The 13,351-nt window shown below is 43.4% G+C and overlaps 1 protein-coding gene across 4 annotated transcripts in view; it reads right to left on the bottom strand.

Annotated features, from left to right (window-relative positions):
• Nucleotides 1-520: 520 nt before the first annotated feature.
• SFXN1 (sideroflexin 1) overlaps nt 521-13,351 on the bottom strand; it is a 40,216-nt gene continuing 27,385 nt past the window's right edge. For 3 of the 4 annotated variants that reach the window (XM_040445550.1, XM_040445543.1, XM_040445534.1), the window contains exons 9-11: nt 8,208-8,257; nt 7,757-7,804; nt 521-3,118 (exon numbers count right to left, since the gene is read on the bottom strand). In XM_040445550.1, coding sequence (XP_040301484.1) covers nt 3,022-3,118; nt 7,757-7,804; nt 8,208-8,257 — 195 coding nt within the window. In that variant the 3' untranslated portion in view covers nt 521-3,021. Of the gene's footprint in view, nt 3,119-7,756; nt 7,805-8,207; nt 8,258-8,855; nt 9,231-13,351 lie in introns of those variants that run through there. The other variant, XM_040445557.1, reaches the window with a different exon arrangement.

Below are 13,351 nucleotides of genomic sequence, written 5' to 3'. Positions count from 1 at the left end.
CGAGCACAGGCTTTTCCTACCTTGGTCTCGTTTAGGCAAAACCTTGTTAGACATTTGACAGGATGGATCCAAGTGTCTCCGTTTGACCATTTTAACCTGGGAATTGCAGTTAGGCTGTGGGTTATCTCTGGGAAGGTTGCTGGGGTTCTAAAATCTTACCATGAATACCGAGGAACCGGTATTCTCCGTGTCTCTAGAACTCACAAATATACCACGGGCAGCCATTCATTGAATGTTCACGAGGTGCCAGGCGATATGCGAATTGCTGTACGGGGACGGTCTTGCTCATGTTTACAGCTCTATGAAGTAGCTTCAATTATTTTCTCCACATAACCAAAGCGAACAAAGAAAACTGAAGGTCACAGAGAATGTCAGCTGCCCAAACACGTCAATTGCCACAGTGGGTACGACCAAGATTCTACCAGCTGTGACTTCTGGACCCACGTTCTTGAGTATAATTAATCTAAGTGATGGACGGAGGGACGGTAGCAGAACAGATGCAGAGATGTGAACAACAAGGTTACAATGCGCAATCTTTTATTAAGTCTGTTAATAAGGCGCTCCCCAATCTTGGGTTAACTTAGATTTTCTCTCTTAACGACAGAAAATGCTAGTTCCACATTAGCAGCTGACAAACAGTATGAAAGCAAATTCACCTCACCAACCATGTGCAGTGGGACATCCCCCCCCCCCCCAACACCCCCGTGCTCATAACAAATGTTCCTGGAATGACACCATGGGGCGGGGGGCAGAGGGTGGGTGCCCGGCGCATATGGTGTTCGAGAAAGTGGAAGACTGGTAGCCCCACACAGGAAAACATTTCCTGCCAAAGGCACCACAGAAAACTGTTTCCTCATTAGGAGTTCCTGATGGTAGCCAGATGTTAAGTCTGAACGAAAGTACCATCGACTGTAACACAAAAACTGCATCGCCCTTTACATACAAATAAGAGAGATAATTTATTTTCATTCTGAGTTTAACATTTCATCCAGTTGAACAGAAATAATACATTGACTCCAACACTGGCAAAGATACCGCGCTAATACTGAAGTAATAAGATCTGCCAGTCAGTAATACGTACAATCATAATTATCACGTGACTAGAAATATGAACAACTATTTACCTTTATAAGCTCATTGCACTTCATGTGGACTTTTCTCCAGAAAAGATATTTCTAAGAGATCAGCGAAATTGCCAATCTTGGTTCATTTGTTCCTTTTTATAAACCACGATTAAATGATAGTTAATATTTCTATATAAAAGCATCAGGGGTTGGAAGCCTCAGTAAGTGTTTAAAAAGACACATCCCCATGTTCATTATCCCTTCTACAACAGTGCTTTGGTCCTACCTTCCTGGTGTGTACAAAATTTTGGTTAGTTCATCAAGCGTCAAGCCAGTTGCTAGTTGATTTCTCAATGAAGGTTAGGATTCTGAAAGGGACCTAACAGTTAATGGGGGAGGGGGCGGTGAGAATTCTGAGATTAGCTGGGGCAGGTGGGGTTGGCGTCAAGCGCTTAGTTAGGTTAAAAACCACCCTTTCAGCACCTCATGGAGATCTGCCTTCAATTTCAGGCTCTTACCGCTACTTAAAGAGAAGCATCTACGGCAACAAAATACATCAGAATGTCATGGGGAACCAATTTGCCTCAAATGGTTTAAGACAGAAAATCTCAAAGAGAAAATTCTGGTGGCACAAAGGAAGGCTCGAGGTGCCCCCAAGCTTCAGATCCATAATCCTTTCAGAGAAAAAGAGAAACACGGACACAAGGCACACCATTTTTTCTTTATGAGGAAATACAGACTGGTCACATCGTCGGGAAAAATCTGTCGAAACTAGCTTCTACATTTTCCCCCCCACTTACAAGTCTCTGAATTACAAGTGAACTGAGTGGTCTTCACTCAACAGAACAACCACCTAGCATATGCCTGGAACATCTACAGACGTGAAACATAACCTGTTACCTTAAAAACAGGTGAAGCTACTACAGATGATGTAAACAGTGGCCCATGGATTCGTTATTTTCAAACAGGGTAGAATCCAATAGACAATATTCAAGGAAAATTCATTTAGTCACTGATTCACATACACAACATTTCCGCATCTTTCTGAAAGCCAAGGAGATCTAGAAGAATGACCAACACATGTAGCTAGCTGGAGCTGGGCTCTCACTCCTAAAGATTCAAACAAACCAGATCCAACCCAGTCACACAGCACTGGTATTGAATATACTTCCAAAATCCGACACGTGTAACATTTCTGTGATTTGATTATTTGGTGTAAATAACCGAATCTAAGGTCAACAAGTGCGAGGTAAGATGAACTTCGTAAGAATGTAAAACAGTATAAATTTAGAAGTCAACCAAAGAAATCCCCCAGCAATGTGAATGCACATAATCGTGGCCGGCAGGAACAGCTCATTGCACTTGTCTATTACCGTGCCTTTCGGGAAGTACATGGGGGAGCTTTCAATCCTACAACTCCAAAAGATATGTCACTTAGTTGGGGTTGCCCACTGCCCAGACTGGAAGTACAGTTCCCTTAATGTTTATGAGTCCAGTTTTTTACAGCTTAGCCTCAGAGCTTTGTGTTTTCCCAAATCACTGCTGAGTGATTTGAAACAAGAACAGGATAAACATTCAGTATTTCAAACAGATTTCCTTTTCGCTCACTGATAATCAGTAAGTATTTATTGAGTATATACTGAACATCTACTCTATGCCTAACAGTGCTTTTTAAAACTCTGGGGGAGGGCTGGTATATTGTCTTTGAAAAACAATTACTATAAAAGCTACAGGAAGGGTATTTTTGTAAATTACACCGTGATTCAAATGTAAGGGAGCCAACGGGTGTCGGGCGCCAGGCCCACACCAGGTGCTGTGCTGTAGGTGGCAGCTTGACTCTAAAAGGCTAATGTGGATCTTGAAAAGGTTTCTGTCACTGGGAGAACCCGGGTTGAACAGGCTTCTCCTCACCAGGTCTGCAGTAGGCGGGACAAGCTGTAGAGTTTCTTCCCCTATTTTATAATCCCTTGTTAAAGTACACGCGCCGTAACTCAGGATAGGTCTCTCGGATCTTGGCTTGCAGCTCAGCCTCCAAGCTCGTCACAGACATGGAACTGGGATAACGGAGAAATGACAGGATTATTACATGGGCAGAGCAGGGAACCAGAATCTGCAGACGGCAGAGAAGGGACCTTTCCGTGCCACCCCTCACCACCCCCCCCATCCCGCCCCGCCATGACTGGTATTGTAAAACAGGGTCCTGTTTGAAAAATGCTTCCTGGGCCCTGAAAGTGAGTGTCCAGTTCCTTTTAGACAATTAGTTGTTGCTAAAAATCCAAGAAATACACTTAAGAACCCAACAATTCTTAGTTTTTTTAATGTTTATTTATGTTTTGAGAGAGAGAGAGAGGGAGAGAGTGAGTCCTGGAGGGGCAGAGAGAGAAAGAGAGAGAGAGAGAGAGAGAGAGAGAGAGAATCCCAAGAAGACTCCATGCCTTCAGCGTAGAGCCCAATGTGGGGCTAGATCCCATGAACCATGAGATCATGACCTGAGCCAAAATCAAGAGTCAGATGCCTAACTGACTGAGCCACACAGGAGCCCTAAGAACCCAACAATCATTAAAGCTTACATACTTCTTCGCTGGGAAAAATAAGCAACACCACTTTCAGACCCTGCTGGTATTGGGAAACGTGGTAATATGCCACTGCCCAAAGAGAACAATCTAATGTTCACCATTAATAAAAAAGACATGTATTTAGTGGATTTAAAAAAAAAATTTTTTTTTAACGTTTATTTATTTTTGAGACAGAAAGAGACAGAGCATGAATGGGGGAGGGGCAGAGAGAGAGGGAGACACAGAATCGGAAACAGGCTCCAGGCTCTGAGCCATCAGCCCAGAGCCCGACGCGGGGCTCAAACTCACGGACCGTGAGATCGTGACCTGAGCTGAAGTCGGACGCTTAACCGACTGAGCCACCCAGGCGCCCCTAGTGGATTTTTTTTAATGTTTATTTATTTTTGAGAGACAAAGAGAGAGCATGAGCAGGGGAAAAGCAGAGAGAGAGGGAGACACAGAATCTGAAGCAGACTCCAGGCTCTGAGCTGTCAGCACAGAGCGAGATGCAGGGCTCAAACTCACGAACCGTGAGGTCATGACCTGAGCTGAAGTCGGACGCTTCATGGACTGAGCCACCCAGGCGCCCCCCGATTTAGTGGAATTTGTAACACTAACAATTCACTGGCACTAGCACTAATATGCTTTTGTCCATTGTATAATAACACGTTTATTGCAAAACTTTTAGAAAACACTAAAATGGGGGCGACTGGGTGGCTCAGTCAGTTGAACATTCGACTTCAGCTCAGGACATGATCTCAGTTCGTGAGTTCGAGCCCTGAATCAGGCTCCCTGCTGTTAGCATAGAGCCTGCTTTGGATCCTCCGTCCCCCTTCTCTCTCTGCCCCTTCCCTGCTCGTGTTCTTTCTCTCAAAAATAAATAAACATTACAAAAAAAGAAAATACTAAAAATTGCAAGAGAAAAATATCACTCACAGTCACACACCACTGAGAGATGACCTCTGTTAGTCTTTGATGAATTTTAAAAAAGTACTTGAATGTATTATATGCGTATATATATTAAAGCTTTTTTTGGTTATAAATGCATATTTATTATACAAAAGTACGAAGAAAAACTGTCCAGAATACTTACTACAGAAAACCTGGTTATATTTTGATATGTAATTAATCTTTTACTTTTAAATGTTTATTTCTTTATTTTGAGAGAGAGAAAGAGAAAGCATGCGCTGGTGAGGTACAGAGAGAGGGAGACAGAGTCCCAAGCAGGTTCCGAGCTGTCAGAGCAGAGCCTGACCTGGGACTCGATCTCACGAACTGTGACCGAGCTGAAATCAAGAGTCAACACTTAGCCAACTGAGCCACCCAGTCGCAAAAATAAATAAACATTTATAAATAAATAAATAAATAATAAATAAATAAAAACTGGAGTAATATGTTTCTTGGCAGCTGAGTAAACTCCACCTGTAAAACCAGCTGATTCTTGTGTTTACTTTGTAGGAAGAAGTTTAAATAATCCTTCTGCTTCCTTAATGGTGATATGCCAATTCAGACTTTCTAATGTTTTAGCATTGTTAACATTTTCTAGGAACCTGTCCGTGTGCCTGTTTCCAAATCTACTGGTGTAATGATGTCGATAATATTCATTTTTACCTTTTTAGACTCTGCGAGGTCTCTAGTTATACTTCGTTCACAACACGACTTGTTCCGACTGGCGTCACAAGATGACCATCCATTACTATTTCCAAAGAACCAACTTTTGACCTTTTGTTTCTGGGACTACCTCCTTCCTTTCTCTTTCCCCGGAGTTTATTCTTTTTGTTCCTTTTTGAACTTCAGTTGGACATTTAGCGCACTGATTTTCAGGCATTCTTCCTTTCTAATATAAACATTTAAAGCCAATCATTTCTCTCAGAGCAACGTTTTTGCTGCTTCCCACAAATTTTGATAAGGAGGGTTTTTATTACTTCTCATTTGTACAGTAGAATGGGTAACTGTAACATATTTATACAACAGACTATTATATAGCAGTCAGGTAAATGAACTTAGCTACGTGCAATAATGCGGAGGAATCTTAGCTGTAGGACATTGAATAAAAAAGAACGAATACCAGAAGTCTCTACATAGTAATGACACCCTTGTCTAAAAAGTTCCCAAAGAGGCAAAACTAAACATTAGTAATACATATATGTGTGTGTATATACATTATATATATAAAATAAAAAATTTTAAGGGGCACCTGGGTGGCTCAGTCGGTTGAGCAGCCGATTTCGGCTCAGGTCACGATCTCACGGTTCATGGGTCCACAGGCCCCATGTCAGGCTCTGTGCTGACAGCTCAGAGCCTGGAGCCCGCTTTGGATTCTGTGTCTCCCTCTTTCTCTGCCCCTCCCCTGCTTGTGCTCAGTCTCTCTCTAAGATAAACATTAAAAAAAATTATTTTTTAAATAAATAAAAAATAAAACATTTTAAATGCAATTGTACGATAACTATGAAGTTCTGCATAATGGTTAAATCTGCAGAGGAGGCAGGGACATGGGCCGGGAAGAACCTACAAAAAGATGTAACTGACCGGTGATCTTTTTATTCATGAGTGGGCAGTGGGTGCACGGATGTTCATTGTATCATTAAAGTAAACAAAATAAAATAGGGTCATGCTTGGACCAATAAGAACAGTGTGTAAAGAACCAAGGAATAGGAGTAATCCTATTCTATGGAACTTATGAGCAAGAAACAAAAAAGAAAAATAAGCAAATGTAGAAGCAAAAAAAAAAAAACAAACCAGAGTGATAAGCTTCATTTTTAGATAGGGGAACACAAAAGAGTGCCCTTGGTCTCCCAAATGTGGAAACCACGTACTCTCCAAGGACAGGTGACCTCATGGCACCAGTAGTTACAGAAAAACTTTTAAGGTCCAAACCTAGAATTTAAATCAATCATAACAACAAATGTTAGAACAAATACAGTGTTTTTTCTCATAACACTTAAACAAAACCAAGGCCTATGTAAGGAGCTCCTTTATGGATTTTCAAATCCTTTAATCTCACAATTACAAAAGCTATATTTATTAAGGGTTTACTTTGTATCAGGTGCTCTCCTCGGCATTTGACATACACTATTTCTGAGTCACCGAGTACAAGGTCAACTGTTGGACACTGGTATATACTGGAGAAATAAACTTTTCTTGCGTTAAGCCCTGAGATTCTGGGGTTTGCACAAGCAAATAGGTATGATTACCCCTCTTAGGAGATGGAAAAAAAAATGCATCTGCCTGGGCTTAGAAGAGGTTCTAAAGGTCCTGCCCTCTCCCAGGGGAGGGCAGGGCTCTAGGCATCAAAGTGGTACAAGGCTCCCTCTCCTGGAGATTTAGTGCCCTATTTAGTACCAGTAGGAGCCAAACACAGAAGTGAAAGAACAGGTGAAAAGTGGAGTTCTCTCTCAGGTGGAGGGGACCTGATACAGTTAGTTCCAGAACACTTCATCATGCTTTGAAAGCCTAGGGCATTAAAGACCCTACGTTTGAAGCCTGTCGGCCCGTGAAGGTGCCACGAAGGCAGCGCAGCCTGGTAATCCTCAGGCAAAAGCCAAACAACAAAACGCTGCTCTCTGTGCTTTCATGTTAGACCAGGAGGAGGCTGAAGACCTAGATTTATCCGATGCTGATTTAATGCCCGTCAGTCCCGTTCTTACATCAAAAGCAGGATCGAAGGGTGGCCTGGGATGAAGGCACACGATAAGGCGTTTGAGGCGAAAAGCCAAGTAGGAAGAAGGGAAGCCAATATACCAATCACTGAGACTAAGTGTGTGTAGCTGCCGTCCCTGGGGCGGATCTCAAATTCTAGTGCGTCTGTGTTACAGCTGCATTTGCCAACGGACTGGGCGACCAGGAGCCGTATCTAAAGTTTTCTAAAAGCACACTTGTACCAGGAGTTAACGTGATTCTTACAAAAGAATAAAGCATTTTCAAATGTGATGGTAGAGCTGGATCAAGAGAGTTTTGAAATTAAGCAGAGATGTGTGTTTGATTTCTGCCTCTGTCTTGTCCTTTGAGGGACGTGGCTTCATTCATCTTTGTGCATCTCAACGTCCATACAAATGAAATGGAACAGCAGCACCTGAGTCTTCAAATGGTTTTTAGGATTAAAGCTGGTGATCACTCCGAAGAATAGCAAATACATACCTTTTCTGAGGAAACAGAGCACAACACAGCGGCGTAGCAAACACCAAACTTAGGAAAACGGAAAAGAAAAAGACAAGTCAGAGCCTTTCCAATGGCAACTTTCAGATCCTTTGTCTCACTTTTATAACGATCCTTCAAATATTACATTTCCTCTCAAAAAATACGCCCTGTTTGTGTAATTTTATCACCAGAGACTGTCAAAATAAGTTTAAAAAAAAATCAGAGAAATATCCAGAACTTAAAAAAGAATCACACAGAGTCCCAAATGTTGTAGGTTTCCCTTTGCTTCTATCCAATTGTTGGGACCGTAAGTTCCCTAAGTTCCGGGATCTGTTCTGGATCTCACTTTCAAAACCTGTGTCTCACATTATCTACCCATTGCTTTGCCTTTCTTATGCTGTATATTTACCTCCAAAAAGGAAATTAAGTATGTAAAAGTGATTCCACTCACCAAAAGCCAACTAATCCAACTTGAATAGGTGCACTCATCCACGGGAACCTCTGTGTGGAGAAATAAATTACTTTGAATGCTTTTTATACAGGCTCTTCGAGACAATTTCTCCTGATTAGCGGGAAGGAAACTCTCCACACTACAAGACCCAGATTAGTGAAATGTGGGGGGCACACTGCAGCAGGCACGTTAGTTCTGACTTCCTGCAGCCTCCTTGATCTGTCAGTAAATGCCCATGCAGAGATCAAGTGGGTTCTCATTTTTTTCTCTTGCACATATAATCTGAGAGATGCTCGGCTCTAAACAGGTGGAGAAATCATTACCATTTAATTGTAATTCACCTCTTGGCTGGGGAGACTATACAGCCTGGTGTCAAGGTTGGAAGACAAACAAACCTGTACTCAAATCTCTGCCCTGCCAGTTCGCTCCTGACAGTGGGGGAAAGACAGGCAGAGCCCAAGTGCTCCAAGCTTTTGGTTTTCTCGTCTGCAAAACGAGGATCACAGCGGGTTTCCCAACAGTGAATGAGAGAAGGTATGTCAGGTATCGGTCATAAGGCACCTAGAACGGTGCCTGGAATGTAGCAGAAACCCAACATTTCCCTCCTCCCCTGCATCTTCCCTTTCTTGCTTTTAGTTGCTGTCAATATGGTTAAAACTATTGCTGGCACAGAAAACTTGTGCCTTTCACTTTTTTTTTTTAAGTGGAAACGAAGGAGTTGGTTGGTCTTTCAGAGAATAAGCAGTTAGCTTTTTAGTTTTCCAAAAGGAGTGGTACCAAAAAACACAATATAAAGAACGGTGGGGTATATGGTTATAGAAACAAGGCCACTGAAACGTCTGCAACCAAGTTGTGAACCGGTCGTTATGAAATCAGCCAACTTAGTGAAGAGTCAACACAAGCTGTTAAAAAAATCATGACCCCCAAGATGCTTGCATGAGAGGCATACCCTCGTCCCCGAGAAGACTCCTCTGGAGAACAGGTACATCACGCAGGGTAGTGCGGGGGGGAGAGAGGCATGTACTAGAGAGGAAGGGAGAAATGTCATCAAGAGAAGACACACCCACCCCTCCAAGGACAGTAAGAAAAGGACACACGGTATCTTGGGCAACTGGCTTGGAGTGATGATGGATTTTCATCAGGAGATGTAAATCCTCGCCCTGGCACTGCCCAGACTTGTGACGTCTGTGCTGGGTGACAGGAAGGCAAGCTCAGCAAGGAGATTTTGTGAAGGATGAACTTGAGCCCCTGAGAGCAGCCTTCTTATTTCAAGTGGACTCTTGTCTGAAGCGAAGGGGGCTAACCTATTAAACCAGGGAGCAGCTGCAAGTAATCTCCAAGGACGTGTGCAAGTGAGAGGCCGACTGTGCCTCATGCCAATGGTTTCCATGGAAAGGCTCTCGGTAGTGACAAGGATCCTGGAGAACTCTGACTTCATCCAACCTGGATGTCATCCTCTCTCCTGACTCCTCTCCAGCACCCCGTCCGCTCAACTCATCCCCACTTTCTAAACAGCACTTAGCCTGAGACTCAGGGAGCTGTGGATGTTTGGTCTTCCCTTATATGCTCCCACACCTCGAACTGTGCCAACAGAGGCTATCCTAAATAATAGTTTCAATGAATTAGAGACACTACCCATCAATTTAAAAGGTATATATTCATGAGGCCAATGTGCAAAAAGTTAATATGACTCTAAAATCTTCCCTCCGCCAGGATCGTGATCTTTTCCCCAACAGCTTTACTGACTTATGGTAAAACGCACATATTTGATGTATAAAGTTTTGATACATGTATTTGGCTGAGAAGCCATCACTACGATCAAGATAATGAACATATCCTTCCATCCCTAATGCTTTCCTTGTGCCTTGTGCCCTTGGCAATTTCTCTTTCTGAAACCCTCCCCCCCGCACCCCATTCCCTGGCAACCTCTGATCTCTTGTCACTATGTATCAGTTTATATTTTCCAGCATTTTATGTACAGAATATATTCTTTTGTGTAATCATTTTGAGGTTCATTCAGGTTGCTGCACGTTATCAATAGTTCATTACGTTTGCTTGCTGAGTTAGGTCTTCTATTGCATGGATACAGCACAACTTGATAATTTATTCTCTTGCTGATGACCATCTGGGTTGTTTCTGGTTTTTGGAGATTGCAAATAAAAATAAAGCTGCTGTGAACATCCGTCTTTTATAGACACATGCTTTCATTTCTCTGAGGCAAATACCTAGGAGTGACATGGCTGGGTCAGGTGGTAAACATCTGTTTCACTTTTTAAGAAACTACCAAACTATTTTCCAAAGTGGTTGTACTGGTTTTCATTCCCACTAGCAGGATATGAGAGTTCCAGTTTCTCCACATTGCCACCGACATTGGCTATGGTCAGTCTTTTTGACTTTAGCCACTCCTGGAGGTGTAGTTTTTACGTGAATTTCCCCAGTAACTAAAGACACTGAGCATGTATATGTATATAAACACATATATACATGTATATATGTATATATTTGGGGAAATGTCTGTTCAAACATTTTGCTCATTTTTTTAAATTGGGTTGTTTTCTTGAACGAGTGTTGAAGGCTCTTTATATCTTCTGTATAGAAGTCCTTTATCAGATACAAGCTTGCATAGATTTTCTCCCAGTCTGTTTGCCTTTTCAAAACTATAAAGTTTTCAAAAACACAACTTTATCATTTTGATGAAGTCCAGTGTATCAATTTTTCTTTTATGGACTGTGCCTTTGCTGCTGTGTCTAAGAAATCTTGGCCAAACTCTCAAGTCTCAAAGATGGTCTCTTCTATATTTTGCCAGAAATTTTACAGTTGTAGATTTTTACGTTTAGAGTCTATGAACCATGGGGAGTTAATTTTTATATATGGTACAGTCAATTCCCTATACATAGCCCACAACCTGGCCATCTGGAAGTTTCCCAATAAGCCATGCTGTGTGTCCTGAGCTTCTGTGGACCACGTATCCTTGGCCACCATTCAAGTCTTTGCCCACCTCCTGCATTTGGGGGAGACATTTCTAATCCCTCTGTGCTGCATTCTGTAATCACCAAGTGTTGGAACCACTGCCTTGTGCCTCTTCCTGTCACTGTGCTTTCTGGCTGTTGAGAGCAGGGCTCTGTCTCTATGACTCAATTACCCAGCACATTGCTTGGATTGTAACAGGGCATTCAGCAAAGAGCTGCTGAGTAAATACATGAGTGAATGAACAAATAAACGCTACACTCACACTTAATTAACAGAAAATCCTGAAAATACACTGAGTAGACAGAGCTGCCCACCTTTGTTAAAAGGAATAAGGAAGAAGCAGAACTAAGGGATGAGGAACTATTATCTGATCTAAACCACAGTAACTTTATTTATTCCTAATGAAAGTGCCAGCAAGGTAAAGAGACCACAGGAGTTATTCTTCAAGAATACCATTCTTCAAAGTGCCAGCTTTTAGGCGGTGAACTTTCTTATTTATTGCAAAGGTTTCTGTGAGTCACCTGCCCACAGCTGATGCTTTTTTCTAGCTAGCACTCCACTTGGAAAAAGATAAGGCGTAGGGGGGAGGGATGAGTCATACCGAATGCTCCCCAAGCTCACCATTAAAAAAGCCAAGAATGTCCAATTCGTTTCATGTTGGCAGAGGAGTTTGGTCATGTCCAAGGTAAAAGCCCAGGCAAGTGCATCCTTACAGAGGGGCACATGCGGCCGCTAGAGCTGTGGGAACAAACAGGGGGCCAGGCGAGGCAGACATCACCCACATGGACGATACGAGCTGCTGAAAAATGATCTCTGAAACCTCTGTGAAAGGAGCATGGTAAAGCTTGCCTTTCAAGATGCACATGAAAGCGCTCCGAAGATGGAAATGTATGGCTATTAACACAAGCCACCTCTGCCTATGTTTTAGTAGCAGCTACACTATCCCTTCAGTCCCATGGGAACTCTCTACTGCGCAAAATGCAGGACTTCAGCCTAACAGCAACCCTGCACTCTTTCGGGGAGTGGAATGTGTGTATGAATAGCTCAACATTTAGCCACTGCTTTTTCAAAGCAACGCCCTCCACTGAGGTCTGAAGGGGTGCAGCCACAACCAGACCCCCGGTAGCTAGTGAGACCCTGGGACTGATCCACGAGCTACTCTGACCGCCTCTCCCAACCTCACCCGGGGGATCGGCAACCAGCGGCCTCTGCCAGCTCCAGGTGAGGGGCGGAGGGGCGGAGGGGCGGAGGGGCAGGCTGGGGAGCGGGGCAGGCAGAGGGCTTCTCCGTGAAGGATGTGTGAGGTGGCATACCTCCAAATTATTATTAAGTACATGATATCCAGCGAAGCTAAAAACTGCAAACTGAGGTGGGGGAGGAAAACAAAATATGTATTCATTTATTAACGTGAAAATGCCTAAAAGAGAGTGGCAATGGGGGGTTAACTGCCTGGCTCATTTGCTGCTTCTTTCATGTAGAAAATGCTGTTAGGCCGAAACAAGAAAATGATGCAATATGCACAACTACGTCCCCTGTCCAGTGTTTGTCACTCAGAGTAACTACGGCAACTTTTCCAACAATGCCGAGACCCCAGGAGTGCCAAGGCACGACTGACCTGGGAGAATGATGTACCAGCCTCATTTCCATGCATTTTCTCCAGTGACCTAACTTTTCAGCATTAATGTAGCTTCCAATGCAGACTTTCCTTGAGAATTTCTGGGATCCCTAGCCATGATCGGGATACGTGTCAGCAGCCACAGGGCACCACGTGCCCCCAGGCTGCAGCCAGACTGCAGAATCGAGTCCCACCCGCGGTGGAGGCAGCGAGACTCGGAGCCCCTGCTCCAGAGCCAGGCTGCCGAGATTCTTCTGCTGGGTGGCCTTTGAGAGACAGAGAGAAGAGGACGGGAGGGCTTCGGCAGTGGGGATGCCGTCACTGAAGGTGGCCTCCCAATAGCTTTCACAGTCACCTGCAGATTCATGACAATCATAACCTGGTGACACGATCGGCAGCATGAGCCACACTGATGACCCATCTCTTACAAAAGCGTCACTTTTATCGTCAGATGAACTATATAAGATGACAGCTTCCAAGTCTTGTAACCAACCTAGAAATTTGGTCTTGCTTTAAAAACCTGATTGTTTCTTCAGTTCAGCAGGAGTGGGGGGTTAGA

Source organism: Herpailurus yagouaroundi, unplaced genomic scaffold (assembly GCF_014898765.1).
Source record: "Herpailurus yagouaroundi ecotype Mexico unplaced genomic scaffold, PumYag 29, whole genome shotgun sequence".
Classification (NCBI taxonomy): domain Eukaryota; kingdom Metazoa; phylum Chordata; class Mammalia; order Carnivora; family Felidae; genus Herpailurus; species Herpailurus yagouaroundi.
This window is presented reverse-complemented; position numbering and strand designations above follow the sequence as displayed.